Source organism: Lissotriton helveticus, chromosome 9 (assembly GCF_964261635.1).
Source record: "Lissotriton helveticus chromosome 9, aLisHel1.1, whole genome shotgun sequence".
In the NCBI taxonomy this organism is placed as follows: domain Eukaryota; kingdom Metazoa; phylum Chordata; class Amphibia; order Caudata; family Salamandridae; genus Lissotriton; species Lissotriton helveticus.
Genome location: NC_136070.1, coordinates 255059830 through 255078156, shown reverse-complemented (window position 1 = coordinate 255078156; position 18327 = coordinate 255059830). Strand labels below are relative to the sequence as shown.

Sequence of the window (18327 nt, the reverse complement as noted above, 5' to 3'; positions counted from 1 at the left end):
AAAGACACTATCTGTGTACTGTGTATATTGTTCAGGCCTGATTTTGCTCCAGTGAACTGGTGGGGTGGCAACTGCGCAAGAGGGTGGGGGAGGGGGGAGATTTGCTTCTTTTTTCGATACTCCTTGTTGGGGGATTTTTTTTGGGGGGGGGGGGGGGTTATGCGGTCGCCATAACATTGTTGATAATGATCAAGATACGTTGATTGTGGCAGTGAACTCTCGATGTCAGGGCACTGCATGAGTCATGTCTGATACAATAAAATTAGTTTGAAAAAAAAAAAAAGACAAAATTCAAAGAGGATCTTGAGAGCCAAATTGAAAAACATGAGGAGGTTGTCCGTCAAAGAAAGCACACCAAATTTGTACGAGACACGATTGACTACTCTGAAGGTAAAATATTTACATTCTCTCGCAAATTTGATCCCTTCAGGAAGTGATGTAATTTATTTTGAAAATAGTTTAAAAATGAGTAATATATGTGAAACCTTACCGTGAGCAAGGCATTTGTAATGCCGAAACGCTTCGGAGTTTCCATTGCCTATTTTCAGCTTGGTTAAAGACGAAATGCAAGAAAAATAAAATAATCATCGAAGTAACCGAAGACGAGTGCGGCCCGTTTTTCCCGGGAGACCGGGGAATTTTTCTGGATAATATAGCGGTTTGGGTTTCTACCGCAGGAGCAACGCACCGCAGAGGAGCGCCACATACACTGGCACTGTGAAACCGATCTGGGAGATATATCTATATCTATATATATTTTACACCAAAATGAGGTATAGTGTGTATAGAGTCCAGGTGATACCCAGAGGTAGGCAGAGGTTAAAGTTAGATAGAACCTTACTCTCTATTTGTGGTAGAGTGTTCGAGCAGTAAGGCAGTATCAGAGGACAGTGTTATGCATTTGATGTACACGCTCAGTCAGCAAATTAATTCACACACTCAAGAACCGAACTCTAGGCCAATTGCTTTTGTATAAAAAATATACAGTTATATTTTTAGAACCAAGCAAGGCTGGCACAGGTAAGCATTAAATACTTTATTGTAATAAGTTGCTGAATGTAGAGCAGTTTGAAAATGCAATAGGGATTGTACTTTGTTTGATTTACAGTGGATGCAATAGGTTGCAATACTTAGCAAATACAGTACATTGGAATGAATATGCTTTTTCAGTAAATTACCGTTATTTTTTACGTTCCTTTTCTAACTCAGAGCTGGATACCTAGATTCAGCACTGGGACATTTACTGCAAACAGATAAGTAAATACATTTTGGTTATTCGTGTGATATTTAAAGAATATTTTTAGATTTCAACACTCCACACTTAGAAATTTTTGGAAGAAAATTGTCAATGTTATCCTGTGGAGGAAAAACAGGTTATCGGTTCAAAGGTAAGTTATCGACTGTGGGAGTTAAGGTTTTGGGGTAAGACTCAGGGGTCCCCCAGGGTTAGCGATGCACTCTTGTTACACCCTCAGCGGCACTAGGGCGGCCGGGTGCAGAGTGTTGTGGCCCAATGTTATCCAATGGGGATAGGGGACCTCCGGTTGGTGGCTGCTGGCAAGCAGGCCACTGGGTTGTGGGAGCAAAGCTCCTGGACTTTAGCTCAGGGCAAATGGGGAAACAAAGTAGTACCAAAGTGCACCCTCTGCAGCACTAGGGGGGCCGGGTGCAGGGTGCTGTTTAGAGGTTGGGTGCCCTGTTTTCAATGGAGAGACTCCGGTCGAAAGAAACACTGCAGGCTCAGAGACGAAGACCTTCTGGGTGCGACCACCACTTTGAGGGGTAAGTTGGGATGTCTTGGGTTGGCTAGGCACCATTGGTTGTGGCACACAGGGCATGTGGGGCGTCGGGTGCAGGTTGCCTTTTGAGGTCGGAGAGTCTTACCCGCTATTTGTCGCGGTAGAGGGGGTCCTCTGTATTGAGGCTGCAGGCGTCGGCTGGGTTCTTGAGGCTGGTCTGGGATCTCATGATCTTGGGTTACAATCGCCTGGGAGACCTCCTCCTGGTGTTTTACACTCTAGCTCGGGCCGGGTTCGTCGGGTGCAGAGTGGGCTGGATTTGCGGTCTACGGCTGCTGCCAGAGGCTGCAGTTGAACAAATCCGGTGTTCACGGAGAAGCAGTCTTTGGAAGTGAAGGCAGGCAGGTCCTCCGGGGATTTTGAGGTTGCTTGCTGCAGGACACACAGTGGTTTCGCAGGAGCAGGTTTGAGGGGAGGCAGGCCTATAGGGCTGGGTTCCAGTCAGTGGGCGTTGTTCTCTTGTTAGCTCTGCATGGTTCTTCGGTCCTTCTTGTTATCTTCTTTCTTGTCGTTTCTGGAACTGAGGAAGCAAGGTTCAGGGTGCCCCCTAAATACAAGATGTAGGGGTGTTACAAGTAGGTACTGGGCAGGGACCAATGGGTCCCTTCCCTGGGGTGGGTACACCCCTTATCATGCCACCCTCCAGAGGGAGGGGGGCAGGAGCCTGTCTCTGGTTGGTTGGGTCCCCCCATTCTCAAGATGGTGGGGACTCAGAATTGTGCTTCACCTCGCCTACCCACCAAAGGGGTGGAGTTGGCAGAGCTGGGCACACCTCTTTCCCTCACTCATTTTCCCCGCTGGTTCTCCCGCCCTAAGTAGGGGGTAGAACCAGTGGGGACCAGTTGCTGAAAGCAGGAAATGGTCTGGGGAGGCTCACAAAGGCGGAATGCCTTTGAAGATTCCCCTTCGTGAACCTTGCCTATTCTGGGGGAGGAGGCTTGGCACCTCGCCCCAGGATGTGCATTGTTTCAGGCCCCCGAGAGCAGCAGGCTCTAGAACCAGGTGTCCAGAAACAGGTCTGTTGGTGGCAGTCACTCAGTCGGGATACTAGAAGTTGGTCGAGTTTCAGGGGGCATCTCTAAGATGCCCTCCATCGTGCATTTTACATTGATCCCACACTGACATCATTGTGGGTTTAATGTGCTGAGACGTTTGATACCAAACTTCCCAGTTTTCAGTGTAGCTACAATGGCGCGGTGGAGTTCGTAATGACAAACTCCCAGCACCATATACTCTTAATGGTAGCACTGCACTTACAATGCCCAAGACTGGACTTGGGCACTGTAGGGGTACAGGGCTCATGCGCCTGTACCCTCACCACTGGCATAGTGCACCCAGCTGGAGGGGTGGCCAGGGCAGTGGGTTGTGGGCATGGCACACAGGGATGTGTGCATGTCGACTCTTCACTTTGTTCTGCACCATTCATGCAGCCTGCAAAGGCAGTGTGTGTGTGTGTGTGTGTGTGGAAAGGCGTAGGGCCTCTAAGGGTGGCACAATAAGTGCTGCAGCCCTTAGGAGCCTTCCCTGGTCACAGTGCCCTGGGTACCTGTGGTATCATTTACTAGGGGCCCACCTGTGGCCAGGGATGCCAATTGGGTTTAGGATTCAATGCAGTTTTAGGGAAGGAACATAGGCACTGGGTACCCGATTAGCAGGAGCCCAGGGCACACTCAGTCAAAGAACATCAGCAATTCAGCAAAAATTGGGGGCATACCATGCAGAAAGAGGGCACTTTCTCACAGTTTCTCCTGAATTCCAAAATGTAATTTAGAGATTACGTTGCCTGAGTGGTAGGTTAATCCTTCCCATCCCAAGTGCCCCTCTGTGACAATTTTATAGCAAACAAAAATAACAGACAAATACCAATATATAAATTTTCTTTTAAGCCTAAGCCTAAAGGGATACCAATCCATGGCATCCACAGGCGTACATGACTACCTTTGCACTCTTGGGTTAGAAGAAATTCCGATGTATAAATGGGCAAGTCACATGATACCTGAAATGCACCATGTGAACTACAAATAGCATGTTTACCCATTAATAGGAGGCTTATTCTGATCTAAATGCAATCACCTTGTTTCCAAATGCTGACATCTCAAAGAATACAGATTCACAATAAGACAAATTATCTAGCTAAAGCTCATTATCCTAAAGATGTACTGGGAATGGGACTATATTACATGCCATGAGGAAAACAGCATTAATAACTAGACAAGACGACTGTAGCATCTGTACAGTGCTGCTCACGTGCAGCCAAGTAAGGAAGCATTCACATAATGATTTGAGAGGTTAGGGCATCAGCTCAGGATGGTGCAGCTGGGATTAGCAAGTATATGTTTTGGAATGTCGACACCGGGCTTACTTGAGTGACTCTCTGCACCAGGCAGTCATCTGCGTAGGTACCCTTATGTGTGCATGGCAGGCGCTCAAACCGAGGGTCTTTAGCTATTCTATGGAATGAGAAAGAAAAAGCTTCTGTCAAACTGTAAAACAGTGAGAGGACACAAGAGGCAAGAGAAAAAGGACAACAAATCAGCGAATACAAACAGAAACTAAAGGCATTATAGCCTACCAAATTTGTGTACTACACAATACAAGAAAACATGCACACTACAGAGCAGGCAATATATGGACTGCTAGAGAAAATCTCGTTTTCAACAGGAACTCTGACAGTGAGAGTGCTGCAGTGTTGCACATACTGACTGTGTGAGTGTTCAATATAATGACTAGTCAAGAGAAAGAGTTCCAATATTACATATTCTAACAGCGAGAACGGCCCAGTGTAGTAATCTTCTAACTTTGTACGAGTAAGTGCTTGCGTTGTGACTGTAGTAGTGTATGGCGTCCAGTGCTTGATTTACTTTCAGAGTGCCCTAAAGATAAGCTATCAGCTTGCCTCATTTTTGATTCTACAGGAATGTTCCCTCCTTAGTGTACATTTGCGTGCCTTACCCTGCATGCCAAACTGAGTGTGTCTGGTATACAGTTTTGGGGGATTTTGGCCCAGCCTCATGCTAATCTAGCATGTGCGCAAAGGCCAGGACCTGCTCTTTGACAAAAGTCTAATCCGGGACATGCCAGAGAGCACCTTTCATAGTGGCAGAGGACTAATGTCCCTTTTACAGTGCAGTGGAACCACCATACTGCGCTTTAAAAACTCTGCAGTGCTAGACCTTTTTATCTGTGTCATGCGTGGGGTTTACTGGCCCACTCATGTAAAGTTCTGCAACAAAAGGTGAACTAGAGTACAGCGACAAGATACTGAGCTCAGGGATACATGTATTTTGTGTGTGATGAACCTGTTACATACTGAATCATTGTCTAAGCGAACCAGAGTAGCACAGGCCGGTGTGTACCATTTTGGAAGCCCCTTGCCAGTTCATGAACAGTAGATGTAGGGGAGGCTACTTTCCCAGACAGTGGAAGCATATTGCTGACATTCCTTAGTGTAGGGGGAGGAAAACCAGACAGTGAAGCAGGGAGAAAGGTGACGGGTTTCCTTTTAGAAATTCAATTAGGTTCTTTTGCTTAAGAGGGCTGTTGATTAGTCTTCCTGGCACTGTCATTTGGTGGATGGTAGAGGTGAAGGGTGGGACAGCAGTGCCTACCATCAGATTCAGAAGGTTTCTTTAGAAGGGGGCAGCCTGCAAGTGGAACTGCTGATAGTCAGGTGCCGTTGCTCACACTGGGTTGTGCCTTTCTCGTGGGTGCACAAGCCAGGACACATTGATGCTGTGAGAAGCATCGTTTCAGACAAAGGATGCGCCTGTGAGACAGCCTGAGAAGGACACATGAAAGGAGAACTGACCCCAAACCGGCTCTGAAAGGTGCAGACAGAGAATACACATCCCCTGACTGCCATCCCTGTATGAAAGCAGGAGTTGTTAACCCACTTGCTTCAGTTCCAAGTTCTCTTTGACAAATGAGGGTGTGCTCCACACAGTGCAAGGAGTACTACTGCGCAACCAGAGTTGGGGCCTGCTTTCCAGGTGAGGGGATATCACCTGGAGTCTGATGTGGAAGAAATTTTTTTTCCCTGTCCTGGAACAGCTGGAAAGTACTGCCTGAAAGAAGGGGGAAGATGTGAACTGTCCCTGCAGGAGGTGCAAGGAATATGCTACTTACCAGTATGCATCTGTTCTTGGCATGTAGGGCTGCTAACATTCATATCTGTGCATAGATCGCCGCCTAGTGTTGGGTCCGGATGATTGCACATTGTTGTCCTGGAAGAGTCTTCGAAGTATCACGAGATAGGGGGCTCCTCCGTCGGACTACAGTGCGCATGGGCATCCTCTCCATCTCCATCCTCAGATTGTTTTTCGCCATTGTGGCAGAGATGGAGTATAGTACAGTAAGAGATGTCCATGCAAAGAATGAATGCTACAGCTGCGACAGGCACCGGGGAGGCGGGTGGGCGATATGAATGTCAGCAGCCCTACATGCCAAGAACAGATGCATACTGGTAAGTAGCATATTCCGTTCGAGGCCTGTGGGCTGCTGAATTCATATCTGTGCATAGAATGTATAGCAGTATCGCCCCTAGCGGTGGCTGCCTGTGTCAGCTGCAGCAGTCTGAAAAAGAGTTTTGAGAACAGCCTGTCCTACAGCAGCTTGCTGTTTGGAATGTACATCTACACAATAGTGTTTGGTAAATGTATGTATGATTGACCATGTGGCTGCTCTACAAATTTTGTGTAAAGGAATATTCCCTAGGAAAGCCATGGATGCCCCTAGTTTGCGTGTAGAGTGCGCCCTAGGGGGAACTGTTAAGGTGCGTTTTGCTTTTAAATAACATATCTGAATGCACTTAACGATCCATCTGGCTATACCTGATTTTGAAATAGGGTTGCCTTTGTGTTGCGGTGAGAAAGCAACAAACAACTGTTTTGTCTTTCGAAATGCCTTAGTTCTATCTCTATAGTAGAGCAGAGCTCTCTAGACATCTAGAGTATGCAAGGCCCTTTCCGCTACTGTCTGTGGATTTTGAAAGAACACCGGCAGTTATATGGTTTGATTTATATGAAAATGGGATACCACCTTTGGCATGAATTTAGGGTTGGTTCGGAGAACTACTCTATTTGCATGTACTTGAATGAAGGGCTCTTCAATAGTTAGGGCTTGCAAGCTCACTAACTCTTCTAAGTAAAGTAATGGCAATAAGGAAAGCCACCTTCCAAGTAAGAAATTGTAGTTCGCATGAGTGTAGTGGTTCAAAAGGTGGTCCCATAAGTCTGGTTAAAACGATGTTTAGATTCCAGACTGGTGAAGGTGGGTGTTTTGGTGGAATTACTCGTTTGAGTCCCTCCATAAATGCTTTAATTGCTGGCACTCTAAACAGTGAAAGGTGTTGCCTGTTTTGGAGATATGCTGCTAACGCAGCTAAATGTATCCTGATGGATGAGTAGGCTAAATTGCAACGTTGTAGGTGCAAGAGATAGCAAATGATGTTCTGCGTAGAAGAATCTAATGGGTTGATATCGTTGTTACTGCAGTAAATGACGAAACGTTTCAACTTAGCTGCATAAAATGCCCTGGTAGTGGGTCTTCTTGCCTCTTTGATAATATTCATGCAGTCTGGAGGCAAGTTCAGGTATCCAAACTCTAGGATTTCAGGAGCCAGATCGCCAGGTTTAGCTGTTGCGGGTCTGGGTGTTGGATTTCTCCATGGTTCTGAGTTAGAAGACTGGGTGTGAGTCGCAGTCTTTGATGAGGCACCACCGACAGTTCTAGGATTGTTGTGTACCATGGTTGCCTCGCCCATGAGGGAGCAACTAGGATTAGCGTCAGCGAATGTTGGCGCATTTTGCGTGCCACTAGCGGTATTAATGGAGCTGGGGGAAAGGCGTACGCAAATTTGCCTGACCAGTTCATCCATATCGCATTGCCCTGCGACTGCGGATGTGGGAACCTGGCGGTAAAGTACTGGGATTTTGCGTTTTCGCTTGTGGCAAACAGATCTATCTCTGGTTGTCCTTACCGCTGGAAGAATGGTTGGAGCACATTGGGGTGAATCTCCCATTCGTGCATCTGTTGACTGTGCCTGCTGAGCAGGTCGGCTATTTGATTGTCCTTGCCTGGGAGGTGTTCTGCCATTAGGAACATGTTCCTCTGAATGGCCCATTTCCACACACTCTGAGCTAGGTGCGACAGCTGTGGGGAGTGTGTTCCTCCCTGTTTTTGAATATAATACATAGCTGTCATGTTGTCCGTCCGGATCAACACAGTCTTGTTGCATAAGTGTTTCTTGAACGCTTTTAGGGCTAGAAAGACCGCCATCAACTCTGGTAGGTTGATGTGCATTTTTTTCTGTTGTACAGTCCATAGTCCCTGGACTGTGTAATGCAGGACATGGGCTCCCCAGCCTAGCAGGGATGCGTCCGCCGTCATCACTATTTGTGGGACAGGCTCCTGGAACAGTCGTCCTTTGCAAAGGTTTTGTGGATTCCACCAATGCAGAGAGTTGTATGCGCGACTGGTCACCAACACTAGGTCTTTTAATTGTCCCTGAGCCTGGTTCCACTGCCGTGCTAGGCACTCCTGTAGCGGACGCATGTGTAGTCTGGCATGAGGGACTATGAATATACACGAGGCCATCATGCCTATTAGTTGCATAAACACTCGAGCCAGCAATGAGTGTTGTGGTTTGAACCTTTGGATTAACATTAGCATTCCGTTGATCCGTGCTGCGTTTGGATATGCTTTTGCTGCCAGTGTATCTGTTGTCGCTCCCAGGTACTGTTGGACGTGGGAGGGTTGGAGGTGTGACTTTGGGTAGTTTAGCGAGAAGCCTAGACTGTGCAGGAGATGAATAGTGTTTGACATGTGGCTGGCACATTGCTGGACCGATGGCGCGTGTATTAGCCAATCGTCCAGATATGGGTACACATGAATGTGTCGTCTTCTGAGATGTGCTGCCACTGTTGCTAGGCATTTGGTGAACACCCGTGGAGCTGTTGTCACACCGAATGGGAGGACTTTGAACTGGTAGTGCTGTCCTTGAATAGTACACCTCAGATACTTTCTGTGAGCAGGGTGTATTGGTATATGAAAATATGCGTCTTTGAGGGGTAGAGTTGCTAGGAAGTCTCCCTGGCGCAGCAGTGGTAAGACTTGTTGGAGAGTGAGCATATGAAAATGCTCTGATAAAATGTACAGGTTGAGGGGCCTGAGGTCCAATATTGGTCTGAGAGAACCGTCCTTCTTTGGAATGAGGAAGTATAGTGAGTATACTCATGTTCCTTGATGTTGGTATGGGACTGGTTCTATGGCCCCCTTTTGCAGCATACTGATGACCTCTTGTTGCAGTAATGTTATATGTTCCTGTGACATTGGACGGTGTACGGGCGGTATGTTGGGTGGTGTTGATGCGAGTTCTAGGCAATAGCCATGTTGGATAATTTGCCTGACCCACTTGTCTGTAGTGATGTTTGACCAGACTGGCAGGAATTGTTGTAGTCTTCCCCCGACCGGTGTTATATGGTCTGGGGGTAGTGCCAAGAAGTCACGGTTTGGTGTTAGTGGAGGATCTATTGGCATTGCCTCCACGACCTCTGCCCTTGTTATTATTTCCTCTGTATCCACCCCTGTTTGTGTTTTTATTGTATGTGGATTGCGTGTTACTTTTGTATGTGGAGGATTGCTGCGATGTGCTACCTCGTGCTCCTCCTCTATAATTGGAGCAACGAAAGGAGCCTCTGTGTTGTTGGGACTGAAGAGCTCCCATGGACTTTGCAGTCTCAGTGTCCTTTTTCATTTTGTCCAGAATGGAGTCAACTGCTGGACCAAACAAAAAATCTGGATTTATAGGCTGGTTAAGAATTGTGGCCTGTACTTCACTCTTAAATCCAGATATGCGAAGCCATGCGTGCCTCCTAAGCAGTACGCTTGTGTTAATAGATCTAGCAGCTGTATCTGCCGCGTCTAGAGCACACTTAATGGAGGCATTGGTGATGAGCTTTCACTCCTGTATAAGTTCATCGGCCTGCTCTTTGAAAGGCTCAGGTAAGTGTTGGAGAAGTCCTTCTAAACTGTCATAGTGCGCCCTGTCATATCTGGCTAGCAAGGCCTGAGTATTGGCTATTCTCCATGAGTTTGCTGCTTGAGCTGCCACTCTCTTGCCTGATGCTTCTAAGATCTTTGACTCCTTGTCAGGAGGAGGAGCCTCTCCAGTAGTTTGTGAATTAGCACGCTTTCGTGCGTTGGATACCACCAATGAGTCTAAAGGCAGTTGTCCCCTGATGTAAGTAGGGTCTACTGGTGCAGCCCTATACTATTCTAGGGTTGATGACACGTGCCCTAGCAGTATCCTTGAATATGTAATTTGCGTGCTTTAGGTCGCCCTTTAACATGGGGAGTGTTTTGACACTTCTCTCTGATGTTTAATAGTGTATCAAATAGAAAATCTTCTTCTATAGCATCTGAATGCATGTCTACATTATGGTGGCTTTGCTGGGTATACAGTAGGGTCTGTAATGGGTAGAGCCCCCTCAGTGTCTAGCTCACCCCCCCCATGGTTGTGAATTGGGGTCTACATATGGGTTTTGTGGATAACCAATACCCACATCTGCGTCCTGATCTTCATCTGGGTTGTAGTCAGAGCGTGCAGGTGAGTATGTGGCATGTGGAGTAGTAGGCATAGCTGAAGAGATAGGTTGGAAAAGAATAGGAGAGGTTGCACAGTCTCTCTTCTTTTTGAGTGGAATTTTAGAAAAGTCTTCAGCAGGCACTGGTCTTTTCTTTTTTGTACAAACAGTCACTTTTCCCAGTATTTAGGTCAATATATAGCTTGGACTGTTCTTCTGTGGAGGGGTCTGGATGGATGAGCTCCTCTTACACAGCCTTTTGCCTTAGCGTGGTAGTTTTAGGTTAGACCTTCTTTGGTTCGATGCCTTTAATTGGTTCGACCACTCTTGGTGCCTGGATCGTTTTTTGAGGCTTTCCGACCGGTTTTGTCGGTCTGACGTCCTTTACAGGCTTTACCACTGTTTTCGGACCGTTCGGTCCGAAGACTGTCGTGTCAATGAGTTTCGGTTTCGTTTAAACCGGCCTTGGATTACGTGTCTCAGAAGGCTCTGTTTGTATGTTCTTAGCCGGGTGGTATGGCGGGGCTATAGAACCAGTAGTTTGATCTTGGCTAAGGCCTGTTGGCGATGCCTCGACCTGAGTCTCTGATAGTGGTGTAGTGTCGCCCCTCGTTGTCATCGGAGTCGTCTTCGACAGCTACGATGTCTTGACCGTATTCCTCGATATTGACGATTTGTTCTTCCTCGTCGATATAATATTCGGAGTCGTGCTCGGAGTTTTGATCGTCCTCTTGATCCGAGTCTTCGGCGTCAACTAGTTCTTCCTCATCGTCGAAGATATTCTCGGGCTCCGGTGCCGACCTCTGCATTTCTTGCCTTGCTGCCCGCCGATTCCGGATCGTCTTTTTTGACCGGAATTGGGCACAAGCTATGCAATTATCTTCATTGTGGTCTGGAGATAAACATTTGTTGCACACGGGATGCTTATCTGTGTGCGGAAACTTTGAGTTGCACTGCAGGCAGTATTTGAATGGACTGCGTTCCTTCGACTGTTGGTCCACGTGGCGTCGAGAAGGCCTAACGGCCCGATTAGACGACCGGAGTGCAAGCAAGTGGTGAAGAAAACTTATCGGTACCGATCGAATACAATACCGACGCATCCGAAGGCCTTTTGGCCTTTTTGAAAAGTTTCTTTCGATTCCGAACTTGGAGTGCTCGAAAGTACATTCGAACCCAATGGCGGAAAAAAACAATCTGAGGATAGAGAGGATGCCCATGCGCACTGTAGTCCGCGGGAAGAGCCACCTATCTTGTGATACTTCGAAGACTCTTCCAGGACAACAATGTGCAATCATCCGGACCCAACACTAGGTGGCGATCTATGCACAGATATGAATTCAGCAGCCCACATGCCTCGAACACAAGAGTACCTGACCCAGGTGGTGTAAGCCTTTTCACAGTCCCTGCACTTGTCTGAGTGCCCAACTACTCTGCACTGCCAAAGAAAGGGCCAACACTGGCCTGAGGTACAGCTTGAGTAATTGAAGTAATCCTGTGGAGATTGCTGAGGCACTTGGTCGTATGTGCCTGAGTAATCTGCACCACTGAAGAAGAGACCTGTGAAGCTGTGGTACTCACCAAGCGTGCACAATTGAGAGATTGTGGATATCCACAGGCTTCTGAAGAAGGCAATATTGTGTATGTTCAGCCCAGTGCTCCTCTTTGATAAAACGAAAAGTACTTATTACACAGTAAAACTCAATACTACATTACACTAAAGTATCAAATACCTGGGGTCTGGTCTTAAGGCTAATACTTCCAGGTAAGGCTGTCCCCATCTACCAACCTTCCATACGCTAGGGTAATTATGTCTAGAACACTAACCAATCTCTTCCAATCATGTTAATGAACTCCTGAAAAGCCTGTAACCACTGCTACCACTGAGAGTCAAGTGCTGAAAGGATCGAGCTTGCCCAGTTTGTAGAGCCACATTAGGATGTACCCCATCAAAGACAAATGACCCCAGCCCCAACGCTGTGGCCCTGTAGCCTCTGCTTGACCCATAGTCAGTCTAACACAATTGGACGTCAACCTAGATTCATAATGGACAGCTTGTGGTGCCAGCTGAACAAAATGATGTTCTTGTACGAACTGAATGGAGAGCCAGGCCATTCGAGGAGAAAAAGCTCAACAGTTAGTCTCATTTGAACTTGAGGTTGCTGGGGTTGTCTTTTCTGAGTGATCTGGTGCTTAAAATTGCACCATGTGTGCTACACTGCCTGATAGAAGCAGTTTTGTTAGTTTACTATTCCTTTTTTGCTCTGCTAATTTTTGATGTGTGTACGTGTAGTGATACTTCCACCCCCTCCTCTGTGTCCATTTACCAAACTACAGGAAGTTCCTTCTACTATGTGGTTGTCACATTTGGCATAAACACAGTCCGTCATTGAACTATGTCCAGTTTTGATTTTATGGAGAAGTTGATCTCTATGGAGATGTAATAGGTTGGTCCCAGGGTTTGTAATTTTCTGGAAAAATATACAGAAACGTTGCCAGGGTCTATGAAAAGAAGATATCAGCAATGTGTGTTAAATATGGCTTCTACATTACAAAACGTGATAGACACTAGAATCTTCATCTCTCTCCCATTCTCTAACCTCTACTTAACACCTCCTCTCAGGCCATCAAGGTAGGGCAGCTTCCCTGTTTAGGCTTTCCCAGTTTCACACCCCAGTCTTTTCCATCACACCTCTATTTTTCTCTCTGTTTCATAACCTAAATCCTTTCCATCCTCAGATGTACTGGTGGCATTCTTGCAATACTCCCATAATACACATGCAAAGATAAACTGGGCTAGCAATACTCCTTGGTGGACTTCATGGCCCAAATTACAAGGCTTAACTAATATTGGGCATTCCCAATAGTTTGGTCCCACTGCTCCTGGTTTCCTCAATGCTTATTATTGCCTGGTGGTGCAGTGTTTGATCCTCTGCATTAACAGGATGTACCCATTATTGTATCTTTTTGGATACTTAAGTGTCATGCGATTGCTGTTGCTTCTTGTTGGACTTCATATAACTATGGCTGATTAATGCACCTCCAGAGGATGGGCCTCTATCGCTCTTGGGCTGAACTCCGTATAGAGCCCCCGTTTTTTTTTACCACACCTATTGAGCCTGGCTTCTACATCTCCTGGTGAGGTATCTTACTTTATTTTTAAATCTCGGAGTAGACAGGGGGCAACAGTTACTAAAGCATGCAATTGTTACTTGAAACCCCGACACCGAGCTTTTATTTTTTTTTATTTACCACAAAAGATTATAACTATCAATGCCTTTTAAAATTTGGTAACTCTGTCTGCCTCAAGATGTCAGACTATAATTTTGCCTGTTTTAAACACTCACAAAATACAGCTATTTCTTGGAATATATAATTCTTACCCCACTTATATTACACAGCTGGTTAGACAGAGCGTGCAATTTAAAGCTGTCCGCATGGAGCGTCAGGCATGAAGTGGCCCCAGGTTTTTAAGCAGTACATTTTACAAAACATGCTCTGTAGAGATTCTGCTAATGCAATGATACTTCTGACTTTTAACGATTAAGTGACAGTGCAATCAGGACTGCAATGCGTAAATTTTGATGAATAAACTGTGCAAGAAATTAAAAACATCACTGTTTACAAAGTTGTGCTAGTGTGGTCCAGATGGCTGTGGTCGAGTTTGCTTTAACGTGACTGCGACAAGAGATTCCTCATGAAATAATGATGTACTTAGCAAATAGTCTAACAACAATAATTATTTTGTACAGCACTCCGCTGCCTTTATAGCTAGATTTGTACCGTTACAAACATTGTCTGTCAATATGTATTGGCAAAGTTAGTAGGTCTGGCTTGTAAATTAATGTGGCTCTTCGTTGATGGTGTGTGAGTGCATGTAGAGTATTGTAGAGTGATGAGTGAATTATAGAATGAGTCAAAAAGTGGATGAATGAATGCACAGGTCTATATATGTATGATGAGTGACACAGTAATAAATTCCACAATCAATGAAGAGGCACTCTTGTAACCCAGACATACTGGTTTTGCCAATGATATTTTTACCAGGTGACCATACTTGTAGTATTACCAAACGTCTATCTCCCTTCAAAAATGGTCACTGACTTGCTCTTGTGTAACATTGTGATTTAATATTAAAGCCTGTGCTTCCTTTACACATCCTCCAGGAGCATTTTAAACATAAGGTGATGTGGGTGTGGAACAATGTGAAGCACTTTGGACGAAATTTGCTTTCTAAGCGCAGTGCTTTTCAAGAATGTCTTAAGTCCATGTTTGTGCCCTTCCTCCGAGCCCCATGCCTGACCGGTCAGCTTGCTCGTCTGTCTGTTCTCAATATCATTGAGCATTCAGCTACTCTGGCACTAGTAATCAATGCCAGAGCCAAGTCTTCTTCCCGGTTGTGTTTCAGGTCCGCAGAGTTAAAATCTTCCAGGTCAGATCTCAAAGTCAAATAACCAGTTTACAATTTAAGTTATGTTGCCATGTTATTTTTTGTGCAGCAAATTTCGAGCAGGTTTCCTCATATATTGAAGATTTCTGATGATCAACAAATTACATTATACAGCAACAATTATCTAAGCAGCCATACTGGCAGGAATGAGCACCCTCCACCGAGCCCCACTGCAAGGGGGATTTCTAGAAACTGCACCCTGGTCTCCTCTTTTGAACCCGACTCCAAAGAGTCACAAGGACAGAAGATATGGAGTTTGATGGAAGGCGGGAGGAGGGGCATTAAATGGAACACAGATCGAGATAGCCAATCATTTTAACCTTGCCCCATTGCGTATGTCCCCACGAAGAAGCAAGTCATGAGGAAGAGTAGCTAAGCATCAGGGCCACTAGAGATAGTATATACAGCTTACATTAAAAAGAAGGTTATGGCACTTGCATGGAGTTAAAAGCTCTGAAATTATTTGTTCTCATTTTCTCAGTAGATCATGGTGCGTTAGCCTTTTTGCTGCTTGTTTGTTTATTTACTGGACCCCCTCCCTGCCGAGGCCTGTACTCTTCTCTTGCCTGCTCATTCTTCCCAATCGCCATGTGTCAGGGCAAGCTTCATTCAATTTCAATAAACTCTATAGTTTAAGTAATTAGGCATTTTACTGCAATAATTTTTATTATGCAGATGTAGATTAAACAGAAGTAGTCCTGAGCATGGGTTGGGAAAGCCACTTGTTCAGTGGATTTCACATGCTGCATATCCATTCAAGGTGTTCCATGATTTATAAGTGTCATTCAAAGTGTGTTAATATCTACACTCCATGTAGCTACTGCCTCCTCTTACCAGGCTATGAAGCTGCATGTGATTGAACTGTAAAGCCAAGCTGACCAAGCTCATGCACTGCTTTCATTGAGCAAGGAAGCACTGCCAGACTTAATGCAAGTCTGTTCCTCCCATCCTAGGATATGGTGGGTAGCTGGGTGCCCCACTGGCATCAAGTCATACTGTACAGTGCTAAGCCTCTATAATAGTTAGAAGAAGACAGTTCAAACCTCTAGTTCACTGTTTCCTGAGCGCTGATGAAACCTTAGCGCCAGCATCCAGGCAAAACAAATGACAAGCATGGTTGCATGGGCAGGGAGAGAGAGAGAGTGGTGAGGGCAAGCACATCCAGCAATGGCAACTGGGCGTTCACTGTCCCACCAAGGTCCCCATCTCTTACTGACAGAGCTGTTGCAGCTCAGTCACTGAAGGAGGAATCAGGGAACCGGGGGCCGGCTGATAGGCGGTCAGAGCTCAGAGAGAATATCTGGCTCGCACAGCTTTAGCAGGAGGTTCCTGAACTCATATAGGACACACAACTCACTGTGTGGGTTACTTTGCTCTGCTGGACACTTAACCATGATGCTAGAAGTACCAGTGAAGACCAGCTACCTCCAATGCTTATAAGGCACTGCCCCACACATCCTGATGAAATATGTGTCCCATGATAGGACTCAACGAATTCTAATGTCCAAACCCCCCTTAGCTATGCCAGGATTCCATGAAAAGACCTCATAGGTGCATGTGCTTTTCATTTATGGGATTCTCTCAATTATCTTTATTAATAAATAAACCATTGCTAAGTTGTAATAGTATGCAGCCCTTGTTTAAACGAGTAACATTTTGCATATATGACCATTAATTCCAAGGAGTATGAACAAAAAGTCAATGGACGTTACTGAATTTGAGGTTCACAGAGGGCTGGTCTTGCAAAGTTACACATTTCAGTGTCAGATATACAGACCAATAGCTAAAAGTGAATCCATAAACATCCTTCTTGTGAGTTTTCATTTCATGTTCCCAGCTCTATAAAGACACCCTCCCGTTTGACTTTGATTCCGCCAGCTATTCTCTTTTTGACCCCTCTGGTTTTTTTACGTACCTGAGAGCTACACGGTATTTTTGACCCAATTTCTCAATTTCTGCCATTACACAGTCCGTGATACAAGGGACACCTGCAAAAACAGAGTCATGTACTTAAACATATATACATTTTATGAACACATTAAAATGGCAAGAATCATTTACCCACTATTAAACTATGGTAAGAGAATAATCTTTTGTACTAAATCATACTCACACTTGGCATAAAGACAGTCCATCATTGATTGAACTATGTCCAGTTTTGCTTTTATGGAGAAGTTGATGAAGTTGGTGTCTACCAGGATGTAATAGGGTGGTCCCAGGTTTGTGTTGTACTGGAAAAACAGACAGGAGGGGTGCTGGGGGCTGTGAAAAGAAGAGATCAGCAATATGTGTTACATATGGCTTAAACATTACAAAACGCTAGAGACACTAGAATTTTTCTGCACAATAAGCCTCTCACAGAAATAAAATGCTCAAGTGCAAAATCCCATCCTCAAAGAAAAATCGAAGAGCAAGAATATGCAGATAATTCACACCAGTCCACCATTGTGGTGATGAGTCAGTCTTTTGAAACTTACGTTTCCAGTGCTGCAGGTCACTTTTTAAATGTATTATAGATATGTTATGCGGCATCAGCTTATTGATAAGAAAACGGTACAGCACATTTTTCTTCTCGTGGGACCTTTGCCATATGAATATTTCCTAGCTAAATTTTGAAAACCATAACTGTGCCCATTTTATATCCTTGTACTTCTAGAGGTTGGCAGAGATGCATCCAGTTCTTTCACGATTCCTACATCTCAAGGTCCACAGTAAGGTGCAAGTATCCAAGCTGTGGCAAAGCAACTCATATGTATTACCCTCCTGATTGAATAGAGGGACCCGAAGCAGCAATTTAAAAATCAAGTTTCAGGGTCACTGAAAATTAGCTAATGGTACGGATGTGTGAACAGGCTCATCCATCGATTCTGCAATGACTGTGTTTAAAAAAGGGAAGAATTAAGTAATACCTTGATAAAGAGTTTTGTTTTGCCCCCACATCTCCCAATTTCAAGTGCATTTACATTTCTTGTGGAAAAAACAAATAAACAAGCTACCTGAGCCTTGGTGCGCCTTTCAAAATTATCTTAGTGGCAGATGGTAAGCCAATTTCAAACATATGGCTAGTTGCATGGCTAAGCAACATTTTTAAGGAAGCCTCTGCTGGAATGAGTAGGAGCTTAACAGTCGAATAACAACAAAAATGCTCAAAGTGTTTTCGAAAAACACCAACAAAAGCTTATCCTAAAGCAGAGAGATATTAGGCAACAGACCTCACCCAAACCGAACAATCATGGGCCACCATGGGCTGAAGCATCGCAAAGAGAAATTTTGCCCAGAAGTGGGAGGTGGATACTTTACCAAGGTTGCGGGATTGGACTAACGACATGGACCATGCTATGGTAGCGGAGAAAACTGTATATAAAAAGGTAGAAGCTGCCCTCGAAAATGGGATCAAAAGTGGGGGCGTTGGAATAAATATAGGGGGGGGGAATCTGTATCTCTCCTACGGTGGAACTTAGACGGGAGAGAAATACAATACTGTGGCGGACACGGATCT

At 45.2% G+C, this 18327-nt stretch overlaps 1 protein-coding gene across 2 annotated transcripts in view; it reads right to left on the bottom strand.

The window, feature by feature from the left end:
• Window positions 1–18327, bottom strand: part of FCF1 (FCF1 rRNA-processing protein) — a 120116-nt gene that overhangs the window by 68136 nt on the left and 33653 nt on the right. For both annotated transcript variants that reach the window (XM_078659895.1, XM_078659896.1), the window contains exons 4-6: window positions 16942–17090; window positions 16744–16816; window positions 4162–4249 (exon numbers count right to left, since the gene is read on the bottom strand). In XM_078659895.1, coding sequence (XP_078516021.1) covers window positions 4162–4249; window positions 16744–16816; window positions 16942–17090 — 310 coding nt within the window. The remainder of the gene's footprint in view (window positions 1–4161; window positions 4250–16743; window positions 16817–16941; window positions 17091–18327) is intronic.